We start from the raw sequence: 24,659 nt of genomic DNA on the forward strand, positions 1-24,659 counted from the left end.
GGGTCGTGAGTTTGAGTCCCACATAGGGTGTAGAGATTAAATAAACTCAAATAAATAAATATTTTTTCAAAATGGTAAGCTCTAATTTCTAACATTAAAAGGTCTTTTCTGGGACGCCTGGGTGGCTCAGCAGTCGAGTGTCTGCCTTTGGCTCAGGGTGTGATCCTGGGATCCTAGGATCGAGTCCCTCATCAGGCTCCCTGGGAGGAGCCTGCTTCTCCCTCTGCCTATGTCTCTGCCTTCTCTCTGTCTCTCATGAATAAATAAATAAAAATTTTAAAAAATAAAAAAATAAAAGATCTCCCTGTAACAGTGCTACTAAAGGGTAATAAAGAAACACACTGTCTTTGCTAGTGGGTACCAAAGAACTATAGAGTCAAAGTGAAACTAACCACTAGAGAGTGAAGGAGGAAGAGAGGAGGGAAAGATAAAGGCCACAAACAAAATAAACCTAGCACACTGAACACTTTCTTTCATCAAAGACGCTCTATTTCAATGTTTGTAAGAATCAAAATTCATTTTTTAAAAAACTGTCTTATCTTAGAAAAACTTTCATGTTCCAAAGTATAGATGGGATTGTTGCCTTTTTCCAAAAAGAGTAACTAGGTTCTACTGCTTTCTCTACAAGATGTGCATTCCTCCAGTGTTCTATAATTAAAATCTGTGGGAGCAGTGGGATCTGAAAGCACTACAGAACACCAACTATTTCTTGTTTCCTTGACAAATGGATGAGAAACTCAGTCTAGCTGGTTTGTATAACACTATTAAGTTCCTGAGTAATTTTTACTAGAGTCTCTGAACTTCTTCTAGACATTAAAAAACCTCTTATATCCTTACTTCTCAGATAGTTGAAATATATTTTTTAAGATTTTATTTTATTTTATTTTATTTTTTTAAGATTTTATTTATTTATTCATGAGAGATACAAAGAGAGAGAGAGGCAGAGGGAGAAGCAGGCTCCTCTCAGGGAGCCCAATGAGGGACTCGATCCTAGGATCCCCAGATCACACCCTGAGCCAAAGGCGTCTCAACCATTGAGCCACCCAGACACCTCAGACAGCTGAAAAATTTTTTTTATTAAAGATTTTATACAGAGAGAGAAAGAGAGAGAGAGAGAGGCAGAGGGAGAAGCAGGCTCCATGCAGGGAGCCGGACGTCGACTCGATCTGGGGATTCCAGGATCACACCCTGGGCAGAAGGCAGGCGCTTAAACTGCTGAGCCACCCAGGCTGCCCAGATAGTTGAAATTTTAAAACAAATATAACTAATTGACAAAAGCTTAGGAGAAAAACTAATTTGGATGCATCTATTATTTATTAGTTTATGAAAAGCAGGAAGCCAATCACTAAAAATAAAATCAGTAACCCTCCACTCCCTAAGAAATTGTACACATACAGGGGTGCTTAGGTGGCTCAGCTGGTTATACATCTGACTTCAGCCCAGGTCAAGATCTCAGGGTCCTGAAATCTAGCCCCAAGACCCTCTGTGGGGAGTCACCTCCCTCTCCCTCAGCACCCCTTCCCCAACTCATGCTCTCTAATAATTAAAATTTTTAAAAAATTATACACATATACACACTTACCCTTTCTTTGCAGACAAAACAGTAATTTTGGTGTGACCTATTTGAGCAAATATTAATTAGCATTTTTCCACTGCCAATGAAATTTTCCTTTCCGTAACAAAGAATAATTTGAAGTTTGTCAATATTGTTTCACACTTTTAGTTAAAGGAATGTTTACTTGCTACATAATTTAACATTTAGCTTACTATGGAATATATAACAAAATTATGTTATATACAAGGCTTCAAACCCACCTAGGGCCACGTTTGTATCATCACCCTTCTGCAGTTGAGAGACAACCCAGCTAAATGAAGAATATAATGACTGATTATAAAGTATCATAATCCAAGTAAAAAAAGCTCATTTAGTACATACCATTGCAATAATTATATGTCATAATTAGGTAGTTCATGTTTTCAAACACTGTCAGGAAACATGGAAAATATAATCTACATCTCTATGAATTTAGGGCAATAGAATGAAGAAGAAGTGATCTTAGCATCCAAAGGACAGAGAGAGAACCAGTTATGCAATAATTTTATAGTTGGTAATTATGATACAGCTACTGCCTAACTAATCCATAAGTGCTTTTTAGCCTAAACCAAGAGTAGAAACATTCAAGAGCTCAAAATAGATTTATTACTTCTTTGGGGAACTAAAATAAGGTTTACCTTAAACCTCAAAAAGAATCTAAGCCAAGAACACATTAGACTAAATAAGCAGAAAGAGGGATCTGAAATACTGAATGCTCTAAATCCTTCTCTCCGGACCTCTTCTCTATCTACACGTATTACTCTATCTATACTTAATTCTGATGTAGATCTCTTCTAGCCCTGCGGCTCCAAAGACAACCTATACATTAAACACACACACTGTGGTGACTGTTGCCTAATTCTGTGAATATACTACAACTGAATTGTACACTTTACATGAATGAATTTTATATTTGTGAATTATATCTCAATGAAGATATTTTAAAACATAGGCAATCCAAACCTAACATTCAAAACTAAATTTCTGGGCAGCCCGGGTGGCCCAGCGGTTTAGCACCGCCCTCGGCCTGGGGTGTGATCCTGGAGACCCAGGATCGAGTCCTGCATCGGGCTCCCTGCATGGAGCCTGCTTCTCCCTCTGCCTGTGTCTCTGCCCCGCCGCCCTGTCATGAAGAAGTAAATAAAATCTTAAAAAAAAAAAAAAAAAAAAAAAAAGGACTAAATTTCTGATCTTCTTACCAAAATCTGTTCTACTTACAGCCTTCCTCATATTAATAAATATCAACTCTTTCTAGCCAGGCAAAAAAAAAAAAAAAAAAAAAAACCAGTCATTCTGGATTTCTTCCCTCTTACCTGATGTTTAATCCATCTAGAAATCTGATTAGATCTACATTCAAAATAGATCCAGAATTAAATCACTTACACAGGCCACAACCTGGTCCAAACCACTAACATCTTACTCCTGGATTACTACAACAGATACCTAACTGGTTACTACAACAGACACCTAATCGGTATCCCTGTTTCTGCAACAATCGGAATGACCTTTTAAAAACATAAATCATGGGGGGTGCCTACTTGGCTCAGTTGGTAGAGCATGAGACTCTTGATCTCAGGGACATGAGTTCAAGCCCCACAGAGGGCCTAGAGCTCACTTAAAAATATTTATCAGTTCATATCACTCCTTTGCTCAAATAGCTCCCCATCTCACTCAGAATGAAAGCCAAAGTCCTTAAAATACCTATAAAACATTGTGATGTGCCCCTTCTTCCACTATCACCCACCATAATCTGAGTTCATCTGCTAAACTACTCCTTTTTCACCACAAAAGCTTTCTTGCTCTTCCTTAAACTCCCCAGGCACATCTCAGGACCTTTGTATTTTTCTGTTCTTTTGTGTTAGAACATTCTCTCCTCACACTCTCATTATCTATATTGCTTAATACCTCATCTGTCTGCACAAATATCACTTTCCGAGTAAGGCCTTCTCTTAACCACCTAATTTAAAACTGCAAACTCCTATAACGCTCTGTATTTTCCTATCCTGCTTTATACTTCTCTACAGTACTTCTAATATTTTTACTTTCTAATATATTTTACCTATTTATCTTGTTTATTGTCTCCCCTTATTGGAATATAAGCTCCAAAAGGGCAAACATATTTCTCCATTTTGTTCACATGCTGTATCCCCAGTGCTTAGTACAACAGGTATTCAACAAATATTCGTAAAAGAACTGAATATAAGCCCGGGACTTATAAGTAAAATTCATCTTGATACTCAGAGTTAGACTTCGTATCTAGTCCCCCTGTATTACTCGTTCATATACATATGACATGTAATTAAAAAGCTTTACACCAGGCACCTGGGTGGCCCAGTTATTAAGCATCTGCTTTCAGCTCCAGATCATGATCCTGGAGTTCCGAGATTGAACCCTACACCAAGCCCCCACCAAGCCTGCATCAGGCTCCCTGCTCAGGAGGGAGTCGGCTTCTCCCTCTACTCCTCACGCCTCTCATGCTCTTGCTCCCTCAAATAAATAAACAAACAAATAAGATATTTTAAAAAATAAAAAGCTTTATGCCTATGACAATGTTGTTATATATTCTAAATATCTAGCCTACATACCTGCTACAAAGGTCGGATTACAAAGAAAATAAACAGTTAACTATGCCAGCTGCTTTTAGGCTTTTGCATTTGTTTTCTGTTTTTAGGCTTTTGGATCACAGCATAGAAACTCACAACTATTACCCTGTGACTTATTAGGTAGATACAGATATTACTAAGTAGGAAACCTAATATACTCAGTATCTGGCACTTGAGATATTGCTTTTTATTTATTTTTTTGTAAAGATTTTACTTATTTGTTTGTTTATTTATTTATTTTTATTCATGAGAGACCGGGGGGGGGGGGGGGGGCAGAAACACAGCAGGCAGAGGGAGAAGCAGGCTCCATGTAGGGAGCCCAATCTGGGACTCTATCCCGGATCTCCAGGATCACGCCCTGGGCTGAAGGTGGCGCTAAACCGCTGAGACACCCAGGCTGCTTATTTTTTTTTTTTTTTTTAAATATTTTACTTATTTATTTGACAGCACAAGCCGAGGGTGCAGCAGGCAGAGGGAGAGGGAGATGCAGGCTCCCCACTGATCAGGGAGCCCGATACAAGGCTTGATCCCAGGACCCTGAGATCATGACCTGAGCAGAAGGCAGATCTTAACCGACTAAGTCACCAAGGTGCCTCAAGATACTGCTTTTATTGTTGGAGGTCCATATCTGTGGTTGACCTCTGTTGTTGTTTTTAAAGATTTTATTTATTTATTTAAGAAAGAGAGAGAGCACTAGCCGGGGAGAGGAAAAGGGAGGAGAAAACTCCCTGCTCAGCAGGGAGCCCTGTGCAGGGCTGGACACCAGGACCCCGAGATCATGACTTGATCCCAGGGCAGATGCTTAACCGACCAACTGAGCCACCCAGGCATCCTGGCCTCTGCTGTTTGAAGAAAAAAAAAAAGTAATAAAAATTCTAAAATCTGTGCCCAAAAAAAAAAAAAACAGTAAATAAAGAAGTAACTACATTTCAGAAACCAAAGCAGCAGAAATGGTCCCAGACCCTCAGATTTGTGGAATATCAAATAAACAAAAGCAGACCACACTCCCCACTTATCGGTATTGCGCTTCAAATTTTTTTGTCAAGAAAACCCTTTTATGGGGTACCTGGCTTGCTCAGTCTGTATACTGTGTGTCTCTTGATCTTGGGGTCATGAGTTCAAGCCCCACTTTGAGTGTACAGATTACTTCAAGAAAAAAAAAAAAAAGAGAGAGAGAGAGACACCTGGGTGACTCAATAGTTGAACATCTGCCTTTGGCTCAGGTCGTGACCCCAGGGTCCTGGGACCGAGTTCCACATGGTGCTCCCCGCAAGGAGCCTTCTTCTTCCTCTGCCTATGTCTCTGCCTCTCTCTCTGTGTCTCTCATGAATAAATAAATAAAATCTTAAAAAAGAAAGAAAGAAACTACTTTTATTTTATTTTTTTTTTTAAATTTTTTTCTTTTTAAATTTATTTATTCATGATAGTCACACTGAGAGAGAGAGAGAGGCAGAGAGAGACACAGGCAGAGGGAGAAGCAGGCTCCATGCACCGGGAGCCCGATGTGGGACTCGATCCCGGGTCTCCAGGATCGCGCCCTGGGCCAAAGGCAGGCGCCAAACCGCTGCGCCACCCAGGGATCCCAGAAACTACTTTTATTATTTAATCCAAATGCACCTCACATTTAGAAATTTTTATCTAGTAATCAGGTTTCATAGCTAACAAGTTTTCAAGCAAAAACAAAAATGCCTATCAGAACTCAAAATTCACACAAGATAATCAGCTGTGTCACAGAAAACAAAAACAAAACACCCACAAAGATTTAAAATCTCAACATTCTGGTTAATCTATATGGCCTTCTCTTAAATAAATGAGCAAGTAGTCTAGAGTTCTCTACGTGGTATGAAATATTTTGTGAATCAGAATGGCTGTATAATATAGTGGCTATACACACTCTAAATCCAGAATTCCTGGATTGAATCCTAGCTCTATCATGTAATAGTTCTGTAACCACTGGCAAATTAATCAATCTCTTAGTGTCCCTGTTTTCTTATCTGTAAAATGCAGATCATAACACCTACACTTCAAAGAGCTGTGAAGACTAAAATTAATTAGTATGTATTAAATACTTTGAAAGGTGCCTGGCACATAGGAACCACTGGATAAAAGTTAGCTATAAAATTATCACCATCTTCAGGGTCTATCTAAGGATCCCTGAGGCCCAAACTGAGAAACCACTGTCATAAATTAAAAAAATGGTAACACACTTCGTAAACTTTCTGCAACAATTTAATCCTGTAAAAAGATAATTTTTTTTTTTGCTAGACTATTTCTATATAACAACTTCTTTTGCGGGATGGGCAGGCCAGGTGGCTCAGTGGTTTAGCACCGCTTTTGGCCCAGGGCCTGATCCTGGAGACCCGGGATCAGGCCCTGGCCCACGTCAGGCTCCCAGCATGGAGCCTGCTTCTCCCTCTGCCTGTGTCTCTGCCTCTCTCTCTCTCTCTCTCTCTCTCTTTCTCTCTCATGAATAAATAAATAAAATCTTAAAAAAAAAAAAAAAACAGACTGTACTGAGAGTTCCTTCAAGTGAGGGGGAGGGGGAGGGTAAGGGGAGTAGAAGAAAAAAAGATTGGTCATTAAGGTGATAACTACTAAAATAGGATACTCAACAGAAGGTCAAGGTTGGGGTGTAAATACTTAAAGTTTGTATCAAAAATAACTGAAGGGACTTAACAGATTTTTAGCTCTACAAATTATACTACTCTCCTATATCTCCATTTTCTTCAAAAACTCACTTAAATTCTCATAACACCTTCTAAAACAAACCAACTCATTCAAGGGTTAGAAGACATGGAAATTTAACGAACACAGTAATTTCGATTTTGTCCTACTAGTTCTTCAGAGTACTTGCTAATTCATTACAGAGTCTGGTCCAATCCATCTGCCCCTAACTGGGAATTTCCAGCACTATACCCAAAACAAAGTTCTGCTGTAATTATTCTGGATACTCAGGATTTTAAGACAATCTTTATCTGTATTATCACTGTCATTATAATAAATACTCTGAATGTTTTTTATATGTTACGACCTATTTTCATTTTTTTTTAAGATTGTATTTATTCATGAGAGACACAGATTGAGAGTTAGAGACATAGGCAGAGGGAGAAGCAGGCTCCCCATGGAGCAGGGAGCCTGAAGTGGGATTCAATCCCAGGACCCGGAGATCATGACCTAAGCCAAAGGCAGACGCTCAACCACAGAGCCACCCAGGCACCCCTCACCCAGGTATTAAATGAAGGAACTAAGGTCTAAATATAGGTCTAATTCTTATGTCTGCATTTTTCTACATTGATTCCTATTTCACATTTTAAAATGAGAAATAAATGAAGTAAATGAAACGAAAATCTGGTCAACTGCACATCAAGTCCAAAAACAGCCATATCTAGAAAACAAATAAACAAAAACAAAACAAAAAGAACCATATCTTGAACCTGACAACCATAATTAACATTTCTTTCACTGAATTACAAACATTTCTTTCTGATAAACAGAAATTAAAACAATGCAAGTTCTTGATTAATACACAAAATTATGCTGACAAGTATTTATTGACTGCTTACATTGTGTTAAACATTGTTCTAGTTGCTTGAGGATATAGCAGCAAAGAAGACCTAGCTCTGTAATCTGGTGGGGAAAAGATAAACAAAAAAAATATAAACAAATAAACAAGTAATTTCATATACTGAAAATAATGTGAAGTGACGGAAACCAAGTGCAGGGACCACCTGGAATAAGGTTAAATAAGAGAAGGGCCTTTCTGAAGGTAATACACAAGCTTGCATCTAAATGATGCAAAAACAGAACTGGAAGAAGTCTGAGAGGTAGTAGGCAGGGCAGGTGGTGTGGGAACTTGTAAACCACAGTAAAAGAAGTTTAGATCTTGGGACACCTAGGTGGCTCAGCGGTTGAGCGCCTCCCTTCAGCCCAGGGCAAGATCCTGGAGTCCTGGGATCAAGTCCCACATCAGGCTCCCTGCATGGAGCCTGCTTCTCCCTCTGCCTGTGTCTCTGCCTCTTTCTCTCTCTCTCTCTCTCTCTCTCTGTGTCTCTATGAATAAATAAATAAATAAAATCTTTAAACAAATAAAAAATAAACACAATTCCTAAGTAATGGATGCCAGAACAAAAAAGAGAGGCAAAGTGACATCAGGAAAACGACAAAGTCTGGGACCGTCAGAGAGACCTCCTTCACAAACTTGCCTAAAGCTGACTTAGAAACCAAACTCAAACTAAAATAATCCCAACTGTAAAGAAATATGAAACTAAATGAGGCTTAATGCATAAACTATTTTCACTGTGCCCTTCATCACTCTCCTGAAATTTTATCTCAAAAGGCTTTATTTACCCTGAGATAGATGTTCATTAAATGTAAAGACAAAATGACTACAAATAACTCTTAACAGTTTAGGAAGTTCTATTCCACTAAGGAAAAAAAAGAATCAAGTTTTTAGAAAGCCTAATGCATTTACCTATACAAATTATATATAATGCACTTCAAAATGAAGTATTATCTAACTACAGCAATCACTTTTTCACTCAAGATATCAATACAAGGGAAATAAGCTCAGGCAAGATATCAACAATAGTAGAGGCAGAAAACTTCTGGCTCATCTCTTACTGCTAACTAGAAAAAAACTCTAATTGTCATATGAAATCCCACAAGACAGGTACAGGGACCAACTCAGTCTTGCAAATGATGTAACCATACAGTTAAAGCACCAGAACTCAAAGGTAGGAAACATTAAATGTTTGTATAATTTAGTACTAATGTTTTAAAAAAAAGAGAGAGAGAGAGAGAGAGAGCATGTTCTCAGACTCACAGGAGCATTTGCTACCACTAGTGTGTCAAGCACATTAAAGAACAATCTTTTCTTTTTTTTTAATCTTGAAACCATGATTACAAAGTTAAATGTGGTCACTGTCATCTGATATGGTGGAGTCAAATCCTAACTTCACCCTTTTTCTGTGTAACCTTAAACAATTTACCTAACATTTCTGGGCCTTAGTTTCCTCACCTGTAAATCAATGATTTAAAAAATCTACCTCTGGGGGCGCCTGGGTGGCTCAGTCGTTGAACATCTACCTTGGGCTCAGGTCCTGATCCCAGTGTCCTGGGATTGAGTCCCGCATCAGGCTCCCCTCCCCATAGGGAGCCTGCTTCTCCCTCTGCCTATCTCTCTGCCTCTCTCTATGTCTCTCATGAATAAAGAAATAAAATCTTAAAAAATAATTTAAAAAAATAAAAATTAAAAATCTACCTCTGGTGCCTGGGTTGCTCAGATGGTTAAGTGGCTGCCTTCAGCTCAGGTCAGGATCCCAGTATCCTGGGATGGAGCCCCATGGGGGGGAGGGGAGGAGAGTCTGCTTGAAATTCTCTCTCTTGCCCCCCCCATACCTCTTCCACTAGTGCTCTCACTCAAATCAATAAAATCTTTAGGGATCCCTGGGTGGCGCAGCGGTTTAGCGCCTGCCTTCAGCCCAGGGCATGATCCTGGAGTCCTGGGATTGAATCCCACATCGGGCTACCTGCATGGAGCCTGTTTCCCCCTCTGCATGTGTCTCTGCCTCTCTCTCTCATGAATAAATAAATAAAATCTTTAAAAAATAATAATAAAATAAAATAATAAAATAATATAATAATAATAAAATAAAATTTTTAAAGAAAGATAAAAAAATTTAAAAATCTACCTCTTAGAGTTATTTTAAAATATAATGAAATAGATATATTGTAAATGGCAATACACATAACAGATACTTAATATGTGAGCCTTTAATGACTGTTACCGTATTTTATATTGTATGTTCTTTTCCTTTTTTTAAAAAAAAGGAGAAGTAGGCTCCTCGCAGGGAGCCCGATGCGGGACTAGATTCCGGGACTCCAGGATCACGCTCTGGGCTGATGGGAGGGGCTCAACCACTGAGCCACCCAGGCTGCCTATATTGTATGTTCTAATTTTGCTTCTTGGAAAGTAAATATAGGTAATCTTGTCTTGGTCCTACAATCTTTTCAGCATATATTCAAAGTGGCACAAAACATCTCCACCAATAATAACTTTATATACACAAATAGTTTGAAGATTGGGGCCTATGATTTTGTAAGTTTTATCCATCTGTTCCCCAAGACGTAAACACAAATCAAAACATTACAAAGACAATGGTAGAAGTGGAATAAGAAGAGTAACTGGATGATGGGTCTCACTGGTAACATGCCATAGGCAAGAAGCAACAAAAGACCTTAAAGTCAAATAGATATATATGGATTTAGGGTTAACCCCTCTTCTCAGCAGGAAACAACAATGATTTTTCCAACACTTACTGCAAAGAGATTTGAAATGTTTTGGAAACAATCCCTGCTTCCTGACAGTTTACTATACCTCCTTTCTGTAGTAAAGAAGCAAAGTGGAAAAAAATCTCTGATGGATACAAAAAAGCAGTAACTTGGGGGGGGGGGGGGGAGTACTATACAGTCAAAAAGCCCATTTCCTGATTTCCTGTTTTACCTCTGAAGGCAAACCCATTTCTTTAAAAAGGTATTTCAAGTGACTGAAAAGTAGCTGGACATGTTTTCATTCTAAGGTACTAATGATGATACCGACTACAGTTATTTCTGGCCAGTATCAAGAAGCCCGTATTTATTTGATTGCAGCAAACTCAGGTACAAGGAAACCTCCCAGGTGGTCGGCTCAGTTCTAAGTAGAGCTCCTGTTACTTCGTAACATTCATCCAAGTAAGGCCCTTCCTATAACACCACGAGTTTTAGGTCAGCGTAAAACAGAGCGGTCCAAAATATTCCAACCAAGTGAGTGGCTCTGCTATTGCTTGAACCATAGCTTGTCCATCATCAAGAAAACCAGAAATTAGCACGTCAAGGCCTCTGTGAAATAAACGGACGCGATAATTTCCGCGAAGGTTCACTAAAGAGAACAGCACCTTAAAAGGCTCTGAAATGAAATAATACCTAAATTTCTAAAGATCTGGGCCCAACGGCCCAAGGTCACACACACCAAGTCAGTTAAGTAGCTGATAAAAAAAAAATTCAAGAAACGATGAGCCTCCTGCAGCTCAGGACAACCCTACCTAGGAATGGAGTCTGGGTTTGGGAACACTCGCGTCAAAGCTTTAATGTGAACAAGGCCAACCGAATGCAGTGGCTCCGAGGGAAAACCCCAGGCGTTTCGGGAAGGATTTCCTCCCATTTCCCCAGTCTCCCCTTCCCTAGTCACCCCCGACACTCACATCTCCGGAGCCACTTCATCCAATGGTAGACGATAGTAGTGTGGTGTTTCTTGTTCTCTATACACCAGGACGACAAGCCTTGAATAGATTCCATGGTGTTAGTTACCGACTGGAATTTTCGATCCAACGAGGACTCCAGAGCCCCTGCCGAAGAGGCCGACGAGGAGGAGGCCTTACTGCTGCCTCCGCCGCCGCCGGCCGCCATCTTCCCGGTTTGCACAAGCGCTGCTGCTCCTCTGGCGGCGGCGGCGGCGGCGGCGGCGGCGGGGCGGCGGCGGCGGCGGGAGCGGGAGCCGGAGCGGGCAAAACAATCACTGCGAGTGCGTGAAAGCCGCAGGTGGGGAGGGAGGTCAGGGGGTGGGGAGGGTACACGCGCTAGGCTCTTCTGGAGGTAGGTCGGGAGGACCAGCTGCTGGGCACGCTGGTGACTCCTACACGCTGTAAGGAGGGGCTGCGGGCATCGAAGGTTTATCAGAATTGTTCAAGGGGTTGTGTTTAAACCAGTCAATAGTCACGGAAGAATTGCGCAGAAAACAGATCCTGCAAAGCCTTTCAAAACGCCTGGCCCCGAAACTAATGGTTTTACACTCTTCAGCTCTCAAAGCTAAGGCTCGTCCCCACTCCTATCGCCACACTCCTGTAAGGGTAGGCGTTAATACCTTAAATTTAATACTATCCGATTGCCCCTTCAGTTGCAGAATCTTTCTCCTTTAGGTCCTCTAGCACAGAAAAGGCCCAAGGCTACCTAGTCAGGATTTTTTTTTTTGCAACGCAATAGCAGCAAAGGGACAGCAACAGTATCGCGCACGCGCTGCTTCGCCCCGCCTCCCCGCTTCCTTCACAACCTAGAAAGCGGAGGAGGCGTGATGGCGGGGCGGCCTGGCCAATCAAAGGACAAGAACGAGAAGCGCGCGCAGAAGGCTGCAAGTCCCAAGGACCAAGGAGGCGCTACGATTATTTGTGCGCCTGCGCAGCAGACCGGCGTGTAGCGGGCTAGGAGGAAAAACCGGAGGAAGGGTGAGGGAATTGGTCAAACTTAGGAGAGGTTGGGGGAGGGGCTTCACCGCTCTGTCCTGCCCTTAACTTCCTAGCGAGGTCCCCCTCTTGGGGCTGTCCAGCTCCCACAACAGGCCGGGAAATTCCCACCGCTCAGAGGTTACTGTTACTTTCTGGTAGCTGCCGCCGCCGCCGCTAACTCCTTGGGGCACCGACGCGCGACAAAGTGGCTGGCAGCCATCTTGCAGTGTCTCAAAAGGTGCGCATGCGCCAGCTCCAGTGAGCCGTTCACTACGCAGACTCCCAGACCAAACAATATTTTACACTCCCCTTGGACGATACCATTCATAGCCAGTAGGTTCTTTAGATGTGGTAAGAGGAAGTAAGTGAAGCGAAAAATTTCCTAGCAAAATTTTCGAGACGAGGAAAGAATAAAAAGCAAGATGTGATCTCACCTTCGCCGGTCACTATGGCATAATACATTATAGTTTACAAGAGTCCTGGCTATTCTATTGATAGGCACAACCTGGATGAACAATTCCATCGTATCTGCCTATGTAAATCCTCTGGACAGATTTGGAGGCTCATGTGTTCCACTGAGCACATGCAATTATTTAAGTCTTTTACCTCTCCCCCGATGGATTCATCGCTTCTTGAGGCAAGGAACATGTTTTGTGAAGCTCATCTCTAGTATTCATTCATTCATTCATTCATTCAGATAAAAGTTCTTGAATGTTTTGTGTCAAGTACAGTTCTAGACATTGGTAAGTATAACAGCAAAACAAAAATCTCCCTGTGGTGCTTAGTTGCAGGAGGCCATAAGCAAATATGTATCAGGAAGTAACAAGTTCTATGAAGAATTCTGAAGCAGTGTAAGGAAGAGAGAGGATATTGTGTGTGTGAGCCTATATGGGAAGGGAAATGGTTTGGTGATCCAGCAAGGCTTCTGGAAGGAAATGACAATATCTGAACGCTGAGAATAAGATAACCAACCAGGTATGGGGAAGGGAGAGAAGAAGGAACAGCAGCTGGCAGAAGGAACAGCCAAGGGCAAAGGACTTAAAACTATATCTTGACATATTTGAGGAAGAAAAAGGAGACTAGTGTGCCTGGGAAAGAGTAAGAAGGGGCACAAGTAGCAGAATATGAGGTCTGAGGTGAAGAGGGAGAGTTCGTGTAAGACCTTGCAGGCCACTGTAAGGATTTTGGCTTTTAAGTTGGAGATGGGGAGACCCTTTAAGCAGTGGAGTTTTAAGAAAAGTAACAACGCGGGGATCGGATCCCTGGGTGGCTCAGCGGTTGAGTGTCTGCCTGCAGCCCAGGATATGGTCCTGGAGTCCCGGGATCGAGTCCCATATTGGGGTCCCTGCATGGAGTGCATGGAGCCTGCTTCTCCCTCTGCCTGTGTCTCTGCTTGTCTCTGTGTCTTTCATGAATAAATAAATAAAATCTTTTGAAAAAGAGAGAAGTTACAAGGCCGTGTAATTTTTTAACTGGTTGCAATGTTGAAAACAGATTTAAGAGCCACCAGTCAAGGAGGCTATTGGAATAATCCAGACAAGGAAATGATGGATTGTACAAAAGTGGTAGCAAAAAGATAATGAGAAATGGTGTCAGATCCTGGATATATTTTGAAGGTAGAGAGTCGAAAGAATTGCTCATGGGGACACCTAGGTGGCCCAGCGATCAAAGTGTCTGCCTTTGGCTCGAGGCCTGATCCTGGGGTCTTAGGATGGAGTCCCAGGATCGAGTCCGCATCAGGCTCCCTGCGTAGAGCCTGCTTCTCCCTCTGCCTGTGTCTGTCTCTCATTAAAAAATAAATAAAAATCTTTTTAAAAATTGCTCATAGATTTAAGATTATGAGAAAAACAAATTGAGTCAAGTATGATACCAGGGTTTGTGACCTGAGCCATTAGAACAGGGGTTTCTCAGCCTTTTTTCATTATTGTTATCCCTAAAGTTCTTTTTTAGATGTTTTTTCCTAATCTTGCAGCCTACAGTGAATTTAAATGCCACAGATACACTGTTTATCCGTTTATGTGCTCTATGTTTTAGTCCATGCAAAGATAAGAAGTACTAAAATCTTTAGGGTGCCTTGGCTGGCTCAGTTGGAAGAGCGTGCAACTCTTTATCTTACGTTTGGGCCCCATGTTGAGTGTAGAGATTACTTAAATGAATACTTTTATACTAATATTAATATCTAATACTAATACTAATATCTTTCAGTTAAAAATTAAATATTTATGGGATGCCTGGGTGGCTCAGCAGTTGAGCACCTGCCTTCGGCGCAGGGCGTGATACTGGAGTCCCGGGATCGAGTCCCACATCGGGCTCCCTGCATGGAGCCCGCTTCTCCCTCTGCCTATGTTTCTGCCTCTCTCTGTCTCTCATGAATAAATAAAATCTTTTAAAAAATAAAAAAGTTTAAAGATATTAATATTTAAAATCTTTATAACTGCATTTGCTGAGTAAACTTTGTTTTTTTTTAAATATTTTATTTATTTGTTTGTTTACAAGAGACACAGAGAGAGTGGGGCAGAGACACAGACAGAGGGAGAAGCAGGCTCCATGCAGGGAGCCCAGTGTGGGACTCAATCCCCAGACTTGGGATCACGCCCTGAGCCAAAGGCAGACGCTCAACTTCTGAGCCACGCAGGTGTCCCTGGGTAAACTTTAACGTAATTTACTTACATAAATTGCAATTTGTGTAATTACATTGTAATATGCAAATTAGTGGTTTACACAAATACATAATAGCAGTGTAATCATTTACAAATCATTCATAATTGTTTATATTCCCAGCAAAACAATTAAAAAATAAATTTCTTCAAAAATTTTAATGAACTTTATTTTTTTAAGATTATATTTATTTATTTACAAGAGACACACACAGAGAGAGAAAGAGGCAGAGACACAGGCAGAGGGAGAAGCAGGCTCCATGCAGGGAGCCCGACGTGGGACTCGATCCCGGGTCCCCAGGATCAGGCCCTGGGCTGAAGGCGGCGCTAAACCACTGAGCCACCCGGGCTGCCCCTGAACTTTAAACTTTGATTTGACATGAGAAAATTACTGTCTGCTTAATCATTCAAATATTGACGTTCTTTCCTTTTCAGCATTCGACAGTTAATGATAAACTGAAAAACAAAAATATAATTAAATAATTAAATACAAACTATTTTTCTTTCAAAGATTTTATTTATTTGATAGAATGAGAGAGAGCACAAACAGGAGGAGCAGCAGGCAGAGGGAGAGGGAGAAACAGGTTTCCTAAAGAGCAGGGAGCCTAATGCAGGGCTGGATCCCACGACCCCGAAATCATGACCCGAGCCAAAGGCAGATATTAACCAGCTGAGCCACCCAGATGCCCCAAATACAAACTATTTTTATTTGCTCCTCAAAGGCCAAGTCATATGCAAAAACACTCAGAATCAAACATGATTTTCACAAGGCATTAGATGACAGCCAAAAAATCAGATATAGACCACTTCTTGTGTTTATCTACTTTTAAGAATTATTCATTCTTGAGAAAGAGAGGCAGAGACATAGGCAGAGGGAGAAGCAGGTTCTCTGTGGGGAGCCTCATGTGGGACTCCATCCCAGGACCCTGGGATCATGACGTGAGCCAAAGGCAGACTCAACCAACTGAGCTACCCAGGCGCCCCCACTTCCTGTGTTTAGAATTTCAAAATGAAGGGAGAGAAAGTTCTCCAGTCACAGCCTCAAAGTTTTGTAGCGCTGACTTTGCATACATTTTGTATATCTTCTATGAACTCAATGTTCTTGTTGCTTGTGTCATATCAAAAAAAAAAGAATTTTTTTAAAAAGATTTTATTTATGTACTCATGAGAGACATGGAGAGGCAGAGACACAGGCAGAGGGAGAAGCAGGCACCATGCAGGGAGCCTGATGTGGGACTTGATCCCGGAACTCTAGGATCATACCCTGAGCCACCCCCAGCATCCCAAAAATAGAGAATTAAGTAAGGAATAAGACTGTGTTGAGTAGAGGAACCTGGGTGGCTCAATCGGTTAAGCCTCCAACTCTTGGTTTCGGCTAGGTTGTGATCTCAGGGTCATTTTGGTCATTGGATTGAGCCCCAACACAGGCCCAGGCTCTGCAAAAAATCTCCTTGTCTCTTTGCTTCCCCCTCAGCCCCTCCTTCTCCATGCACCAGCTCTTTCTCTTTCTTTTTTTTTTTTTTTTAAATGTTTATTTATTTATGATAGTCACAGAGAGAGAGAGAGAGAGAGGCAGAGACATAGGCAGAGGGAGAAGCAGGCTCCATGCACCGGGAGCTCGACGTGGGATTCGATCCCAGGTCTCCAGGATCGCGCCCTGGGCCAAAGGCAGGCGCCAAACCGCTGCGCCACCCAGGGATCCCGCTCTTTCTCTTTCTAAAGAAAATAAAATCTTTGCAGAAAAAAAAAATGTGTTGGGTATATTTGAGTTTTGGAGGGTTACAAACCACCGTAAAACAAAACAAAAAAACAAACCATAATATCTAAGATTTCTTCATCACCAAAGAGCAAATTTTTCCCTTTTGTGGAATGATATTGCCCCCATTGAAAATGCATAAAGTAGAAGAATGGAGTTTCCATTTTCTCAGATGGAAGAGGAGAAGAAAGATGGAGGAGCAGTTGTGTGAGAAATAAGCAGGACTTAGAGGACTTCAGCTACAGACAGCTTGAGTTTGAGATATTAGATACATAAATGTATCTCTTTCATGAGAAAGATCTAGGCAGGAAACATCAATTTAAGAATTGTCAGTATTGGGGGGCTCCTGGGGCTCCTGGTTGGCTCAGTTGGTTAAGCATCTGATTCTTGATTTCACTTTTTTTTTTTAAGATTACATTTATTAATGAGAGACAGAGAGAGAGGTAGGAACACAGGCAGAAGGAGAAGTAGGCTCCATGCAGGGAGCCCAATGTGGAACTTGATCGCAGGACTCCAGGATCACACCCTGAGCTGAAGGCAGATGCTAAACCACTGAGCCACTGGCATCCCTGATTCTTGATTTCAGCTCAGGTCATGATCTTAGTGTCCTGCAATCGAGCCCTGAGTCAGTCTCCATGCATTGCACAGAGTCTGCTTGAGATTCTCTTCCTCTCCCTCTGCCCCTCTCTCCCCTCACTTTCACTTTTTCTCTCAAAAATAAATCTTTAAAAAAAAGTCAATATTGGAGCTTTTGGGTTGGTGAACTCATGGAGATTTGGAGAGAAGTACCCAGAGAGGGCATGAAAGCTGTGTGGCCTTCCCCATACCTGGCCCTGTGCATTTCTTCACCTGGCAATTCTTGAGTTGTATCTTTCTATGATAAACTGGTGACCTGGCATATCGTGTTACCCAGAGAACTTTCCAAACAAGTACCAAAAACCTATCTTATGTCTGAAGAATAGAGGAGACTTGGTATGTAACAGAGTCCAGGCTGGGTTGATTGCATGATTCATGAGCCAGAACCACATGTTCTTCTCTTTGGATGACCTCTTCCAAAAGATCAACAAATAAGAAGTAGATCAATTGAATCTTTTTCAAATTTAATGTATGTGTGTATAAGGTAGTAGTCAATGAATGTACAAATGTTCATCCATACCTGTGCAGATGTAAAAAATGTACAAATTGTTCATCCATACCTGTGCACAAGCTATAGTCTTCACAGCCACAGAACTCAGTTAAATGCAAATCCAAGTAGGTTACTGTAAGATGTTTAAGATAAAGTTCCTTCCATGCAGTTTTTCTCTTAATATAAGTGCCTGTTTGACCTTGTTTGTTACTTTTGTTAAATAAAGTCTGTATGTTACATTTAAAAAAATTGTCAGTATTTAGGGGTGCTTGGCTGGAAGAGCATGCAACTTTTTAAAAATTTTTATTTATTCATGAAAGACACAGAGAGAGGCAGAGGGAGTAGCAAGCTCCCTAAGGTTCCCCTAAGGAACCCCTAAGGGACCGATGCAGGACTCGATCCCAGGACCCCAGGATCACACCCTGAGCCAAAGGCAAATGCTCAACCGCTGAGCCACCCAGCTGTCCCTCCAGTGTATTATTTACAGGCTTCACTTTCCATTTTTCTGATAGCATAATGGTTAAGAGCAAGACCTCTAGAACCAGACTGCTGAAATTCAGCCTCTGCCACTTACCAGCAGCAATTTTAGGTAAATTTCTTAACCTCTGTGGTGCTGTAATTATTAAATAAGTTAGCATAGCACCTGAGTCAGAAAAGGTTTGATGATGATATCATTATTACACTTAAGCTTCCTTTAAAAAAAAAAAAGATATTTATTTATTCATGAGACACAGGGAGAAGCAGAGATGGGGAGCCCAGTGAGGGACTCGACCCCAGGACCCTGGGATCATGACCCAAGCCAAAGGCAGATGCTCAACCACTGAGCCACCCAGGTGCCCCTACACTTAAACTTTTCTTAAAAGTCATTTCCTTTTGCTTTTGTTAAATGTATAATCCTTAATCAGATTGTAGTAAATTGATGGCTTCTTTCTCTGCCCATTGCTAGTTTTCTTACCCTGGTTTGCCAGAGTTCCATTCTTTAGCCCTTTAGTCATCTTTCTCCTTACCTTCTCCTAAAGATTAAATTTTATCACCTGCATTCAGATATATTCAAGTTGGATAGTCTGGTTATCTTTGATTCCACCTCTTCCATCTAGTTATCAAATCCTATAGACTTTTACCAAGAAATCTCTTGTATCAATTCCCTTTCCACTTCCTTTGCCCTCTACTTACTTTTATGGTTATTACCATTCTAATAAACTATGTTTCAACAGCATCACAATTAGCTTCCCAGTCTCTTTAACTTCTACATTATTACTAATGAACATTAGTCCCTTCCCCTCAAAAAACAAAAGTGTTCCTCGTTACCTATCAGATTAAATAAAAGCGCTGGCTCCTAAGATCCTCCATAGTAGGATCCAATCTAACTTCCCAGTATTATCTCAAATGCCTTCCCTCCATGGTTCCCTGGGCTCCAAACTGTTATTTTCTTTAAACGTATCTGGTAATTTTCTATTTATAATTCTGCTCTTTCTGCCTAAAATGTCCTTTTCTGTTATCAAAATTCTACCCATCTTTCAAGAGGTATCTTAAATTGCTTTAAAAAAATTTATTTATTTATTTATTCATTTATTTATTTAGTTAGTTAGTGACACAGAGAGAGAGGCAGAGACACAGGCAGAGGGAGAAGCAGGCTCCCTGCAGGGAGCCCAATGTTAGACTCGATCCTGAGTCTCTAGGATCATGCCCCGGCCTGAAGGCAGCACTAAACTGCTGAGCCACCTGGGCTGCCCAAATTGCTTCTTTCATGCAGACTTCCCTGATCATTCCAACCAAATGGAATTTCTCTGTACAGTAACATTTTCTACCCTGAGTGCAATTATTTGTATTTTCTTACCTCCCAGAATACTGCATTGAATAACATGGAAGAGCACCTTGAAAACTGTAAAATGCTCAACAGCATTATTACTGAATTGTCTTATCCAAAAATAATTATTCGAAATATTGGAATATTATTGAAAGAACATAGCTCTCCCTACCTCCTTGTTTCACAAACAAAGCAGCTTATGTAGGGGCTAAGAGTTTGAGCTCTAGTCAAACAAACCTGGGTTCAAACTCAGCTCCATTACTTACTGGCCCTAACCTTGCACAAATTACTTTCTCTAAGCCTCAGATTCATCTTTAAAATCTACTTTTCTCTTAAATTTGTTCTGATAAAGGAGGCAATGCTTATGGAACACAATGCTCAATACAGCATGGGGTCAAGAAAATCTAAAGACAATCAAAAACATCATGAGGCACAGGGAGATTGAAGATTTGCTCAAGGCATGGTGAAGTCTTACTATACTACTATACTTTATATCAAACAATTGTGTATTATAGTATAAATATTCCTTTTAGGCCTTGTGCAATACATTTTTGAAGTTGTATATAAATTATTTACACACATTGTGGTAAACCCTTTAATAAAACCAAAAGCACTTATTTCTATGACAATGAATTTTTCCCCTGGATTTGCTTAAGTCAAGAAATATCAAAAACAAGTTCAATTCTCTGGCTTCCATCTCATATATACTGAGATGATTCCTATCAAGTACCCAGTTCATTGCTGAGGCTTGGTGAGCTTTTTGGATTTCATCCTGCTCCAGGAATAACTTCACCTGTCTGGGTTATAGTTTACTATCTCTAAGAAAAGGTCATACTACTTTATCTTTAAGGCCTTTAGCAGTCTTTGTCTGCTTTCCACTTTTTCTCCTAAAGCTCTCTCATACTGCTGTAAGATTGGAACTCTAGGGATGCCTAGGTGGTTCATCGGTTGAGCATCTGCCTTTGGCTCAGGGTGTGATCCTGGGGTCCTGAGATCGAGTCTCACATTGGGACACTGGGCTCCCTACGAGGAGCCTGCTTCTCTCTCTATGTCTCTGCCTCTCTCTCTCTCTCTGTCTTTCATGAATAAATAAATAAATCTTATAAAAAAATTGGAACTCTAACTAGGACCTGAAACACTTTTTTAAAAAAATATTTTATTTATTCATAGGACACAGAAAGAGAGAGGCAGAGACATAGGCTGAGGGAGAAGCAGGCTCCATGCAGGGAGCCTGATGTGGGATTTGATCCTGAAATTCCAGGATCCGCCCTGAGCTGAAGACAGACGCTCAACCAATCAATGAGCCACCCAGTCGTCCCAACACTTAACTTTTTTAAAAGGGTTAATTTTATAACACAGAATGTTTTAACTTCTGATCAAATATCCATTTTGCAACACCACTTTGTGGTAAGCTCAAACTACAGGAATTTATGGGAGGACTAATGGCTCCTGTGTTCAATGCATTTCCAGCCATGTCCTCAACAGGCAACATGAAATGGAAGTGTAGATGTGGCAAGAATTTTGGATTCTAATGGATACTTATGCTGACCTAAATACTCCTAAAATCAAACCAGAAGCATTAAATTCTTAAACAGAATCACACTTAGATTCTTCAGAAAAGAAAAAAGAAACTACACATTGCTTTTTAGAAAAAGATTTTCTTTCGTTTTTTTAATTAGTAAAGAGAGGAAACAGACTAAATTCCTGAATTCTATTCCATTTTACAAGCTGACCCATAATGTCCTCCTTGGACTCTCCCTGTGCCCACTTCACTCACAACACACCTCATATATACACCTGCTTGAGGAAATGACTTCCTGTTAAGATTACTTAGCCGAGATCAGAGGTAATCTACCTTGTGACTTTACTGAAGGTTAACAGATGGACACTCATTTGTTCCACCCTCTTTTACCCACTTAACACCTTCTGCTTCATTCCGCTCCAGGAAAACAGTATTTATCACTCTTGTTCCAAGATGAGGTCAGAAGTTTCCATTAGACATCAAAAATACATATTCATCCATTCATCCACCCACCCATTCATCCATTTATATATACACAGATATCAGTGATAAAATTTTCTTTTTCCACAGCAATTTCTAGAAGTTGGGAGAAAAGATCATCTGAAGACCGAAACTCCAATACCTATAAGTGTGTGAAAAATATCATACCAACTTTAAAAATAACTCTTTAATCATATGCACATAAGGGGAATAAAGGGCAGCACCAGGCTGACTGGGGAAGGGACTAAGGTGTTTTTCCTTTGTCCCAATGTCAGCTTGGCACAGTTCTGAGATCACACACACAAGTGGGACTGGGCTGGGAAGTAGAATAAGAGGACTGAAGAGACAAAGGCAGGAGGGGAGGCAAGGGCTCACAGTAGTCTCAGTCGGTAGACTCCAACACAGATTCACTCAGCGCAAGGTCCCAGTAGTGTTCAGCCCCATGCTTTTTGAAGTGTTCTCGAGCCATGTTCTCTGTAGGACACTGTTTGAACTTCATTTCCCCAAAGCTCCGGTCTTTGGCTGTACCCTGGGAAAGAGACAAAATCTGTAATAAACATGCTGTAAATTTATAAAAAATATTTTAAGTAATCTCTGTACTCAATGTGGGGCTCCAACCTACAACCCCAAGATTGAGAGCTGTAGGCTCCAACTACTGAGCCAGCCAGGGCCCTAAAACACTGCAATTAAAAAAAATTATTTATTCATGAGAGATGGGGGGGGGGCGCAGAGACATAGGCAGAGGGAGAAGCAGGATCCCTGTGGGGAGTCCTATGCAGGACTTGATCCTGGGACTCGATCCCCAGACTCTGGGATCACGACCGGAGCCGAAGGCAAACGCTCAACTGCTGAGCCACCCAGGCGTCCCAACACTGCAATTTCTTTTTTTTTTTTTTTTTTCCAACACTGCAATTTCTAATCTAAATCAGATATAGCTAACTCTTTCAGCAGGGAGTCTGCTTCTCTCCCTCTTCCTCTGCCTCTCCCCTTGCGTGCATGCACACACACACAGACCGACTCTCTCAAACAAATAAATGAATCTTTATTATTTTTAAAGATTTTATTTATTTGACAGAACATGTATGCACAACTTGGGGGGAGGGGCAGAGGGAAAGGGAGAAACGGACTCTCCGTGTCCCACAAACAGCTCCATTCTAGGACCCTGCGATCATGACCAGAGCCAAAGGCAGATACTTAACTGACTGAGCCACCCAGGCAACTCTTAAATAAATGAATCTGTATAACCTAATAACATTTTCATAGCAATATGCCTAGTTGAGCATGAGTTTATGGTAAAAGCTATTTAAACCTCCACTCCCTTAGATGTTCGCATGAGTCTTCATGAATTTATTGGCAAAAAGGTTTCAGGTCTTTTTTTTAACCAAATGGAGGATGAGGAATTCTGTGCTCTGATATCTGGGTAAAATGGGATGAATACTGGCCCACCAGGCACCTCTAGGCCTAGATTTGAGCCTTTAAGGAGAGAGAACTGGAGGCTGAAAGGACTCTTTCCACAAGACTCAGTGAGGTCCTGTATGCAAGCAGAAGGCTGTGGGGCCCACTGACCAAGAACAGTATAAGGGTGAGCTAAAGAGGGGAATGGGAGCAGTGAGGGAGGTACCTGAAGAAAATTACAATAGAAAAATATACAGTACTGGGTGTAACCACGTTCTCACCAAAGGTACCAGCAGCAACGGCAGTCATGAAGTATACCTCAAGAGGCTTTCAGGGATCAAATTCCAATAAGCTAGAGTAGAACCTGGCTTATTTCTGAACCTGAGATACAATTTCTATGGATTCTTACAGATAAATGGAAGAGAAATTGGAAGAGATGTAGGGGTTGGGTTCTTAAATATGCAGGTGGGGTATTATGGTTATTATGGCCTAATTTGTATGCATAAATTAGAGGAATCTGGGATAAGACAAAAGGATACATGAAGAACAGAAACAATTGCCTATAAAGAGTGGTCTTAAAGAATCAGAGAATTGGAAGGGGACAATTTCAGTTAAGTGCTTTTCTGTGTTATTAGAACTTTATATTTTTTAAGATTTATTTATTTATTTATTCATGAGAGACACAGAGAGAGGCAGAGACACAGGCAGAGGGAGAAGCAGGCTCCATGCAGGGAGCCCGATGTGGGACTCAATCCCAGAACTGGGACCACACCCTGAGCCAAAGGCAGATGCGCAACCACTGAGCCATCCAGGCGTCCCTAGAATTTATTTTAATAAACATTCACCACTTTTAAATAATGTAATACTTTTATAATAAAGAACTAGTACTAAACATCAGTACTTTTTAAAAAAAGGATATATATGTACTCAACATAAAAGAATAAAATGAAAACATTAAATCAACATAAAGGTACAAAATATTTACAATGTAAAAAAATGTATTTTGGAGTGGGAATAAAAGAATTACTGCAAAACATCAGGATAAGAATATAATTAAGAAAGAAAAAAATTTTAAAGGTTTTATTTATTTATTCATGAGAGAGACACAGAGAGAGGCAGAGGCACAGGCAGAGGGAAAAGCAGGCTCCTCGTGAGGAGCCTGATGGGGTACTTGATCCCAGGACCCTGGGATCACACCCTGAGCCAAAGACATACGCTCAACCGCTGAGCCACCCAGGCGCCCCAAGAAAGAAATTTTTAATGCTTCCTGGAAAAAAACAGGATGGTATTTTATGCTTCACAAACAATGAACAATCCTTAATTCACATATTGGCCTGAATAAGCCTATTCATTAATTCATTCTTCAGAACTAATACTGATTCACTAAGATTTCAGGGATGAGGGGAACTAATACTGATTCACTAAGATTTCAGGGATGAGGGAACTGTATAACCATAAACAAGC

General features: G+C 40.9%; 2 protein-coding genes and 1 non-coding gene across 12 annotated transcripts in view; 1 reads left to right on the plus strand and 2 right to left on the minus strand.

Annotated features, from left to right (window-relative positions):
* The window catches only part of RPRD2 (regulation of nuclear pre-mRNA domain containing 2), a 90,956-nt gene extending 78,263 nt beyond the window's left edge, over positions 1-12,693 (minus strand). For 3 of the 7 annotated variants that reach the window (XM_072769339.1, XM_072769338.1, XM_072769336.1), the window contains exon 1: positions 11,436-12,693. In XM_072769339.1, coding sequence (XP_072625440.1) covers positions 11,436-11,640 — 205 coding nt within the window. In that variant the 5' untranslated portion in view covers positions 11,641-12,693. Of the gene's footprint in view, positions 1-1,582; positions 2,876-11,435 lie in introns of those variants that run through there. The other 4 variants (XM_072769337.1, XM_072769334.1, XM_072769333.1 and 1 more) reach the window with 2 other exon arrangements.
* TRNAK-CUU (transfer RNA lysine (anticodon CUU)) lies at positions 3,127-3,199 on the plus strand. The gene has a single exon. It is a non-coding gene; the product is annotated as a tRNA-Lys (tRNA).
* Positions 12,694-21,972: 9,279 nt separating the features above from the next.
* PRPF3 (pre-mRNA processing factor 3) overlaps positions 21,973-24,659 on the minus strand; it is a 33,259-nt gene continuing 30,572 nt past the window's right edge. For all 4 annotated transcript variants that reach the window (XM_072769296.1, XM_072769293.1, XM_072769295.1 and 1 more), the window contains one exon: positions 21,973-22,329. In XM_072769296.1, the coding sequence (XP_072625397.1) occupies positions 22,183-22,329 (147 nt within the window). In that variant the 3' untranslated portion in view covers positions 21,973-22,182. The remainder of the gene's footprint in view (positions 22,330-24,659) is intronic.

This window comes from Canis lupus, chromosome 12, assembly GCF_048164855.1.
Source record: "Canis lupus baileyi chromosome 12, mCanLup2.hap1, whole genome shotgun sequence".
NCBI classification, from domain to species: Eukaryota; Metazoa; Chordata; class Mammalia; order Carnivora; family Canidae; genus Canis; species Canis lupus.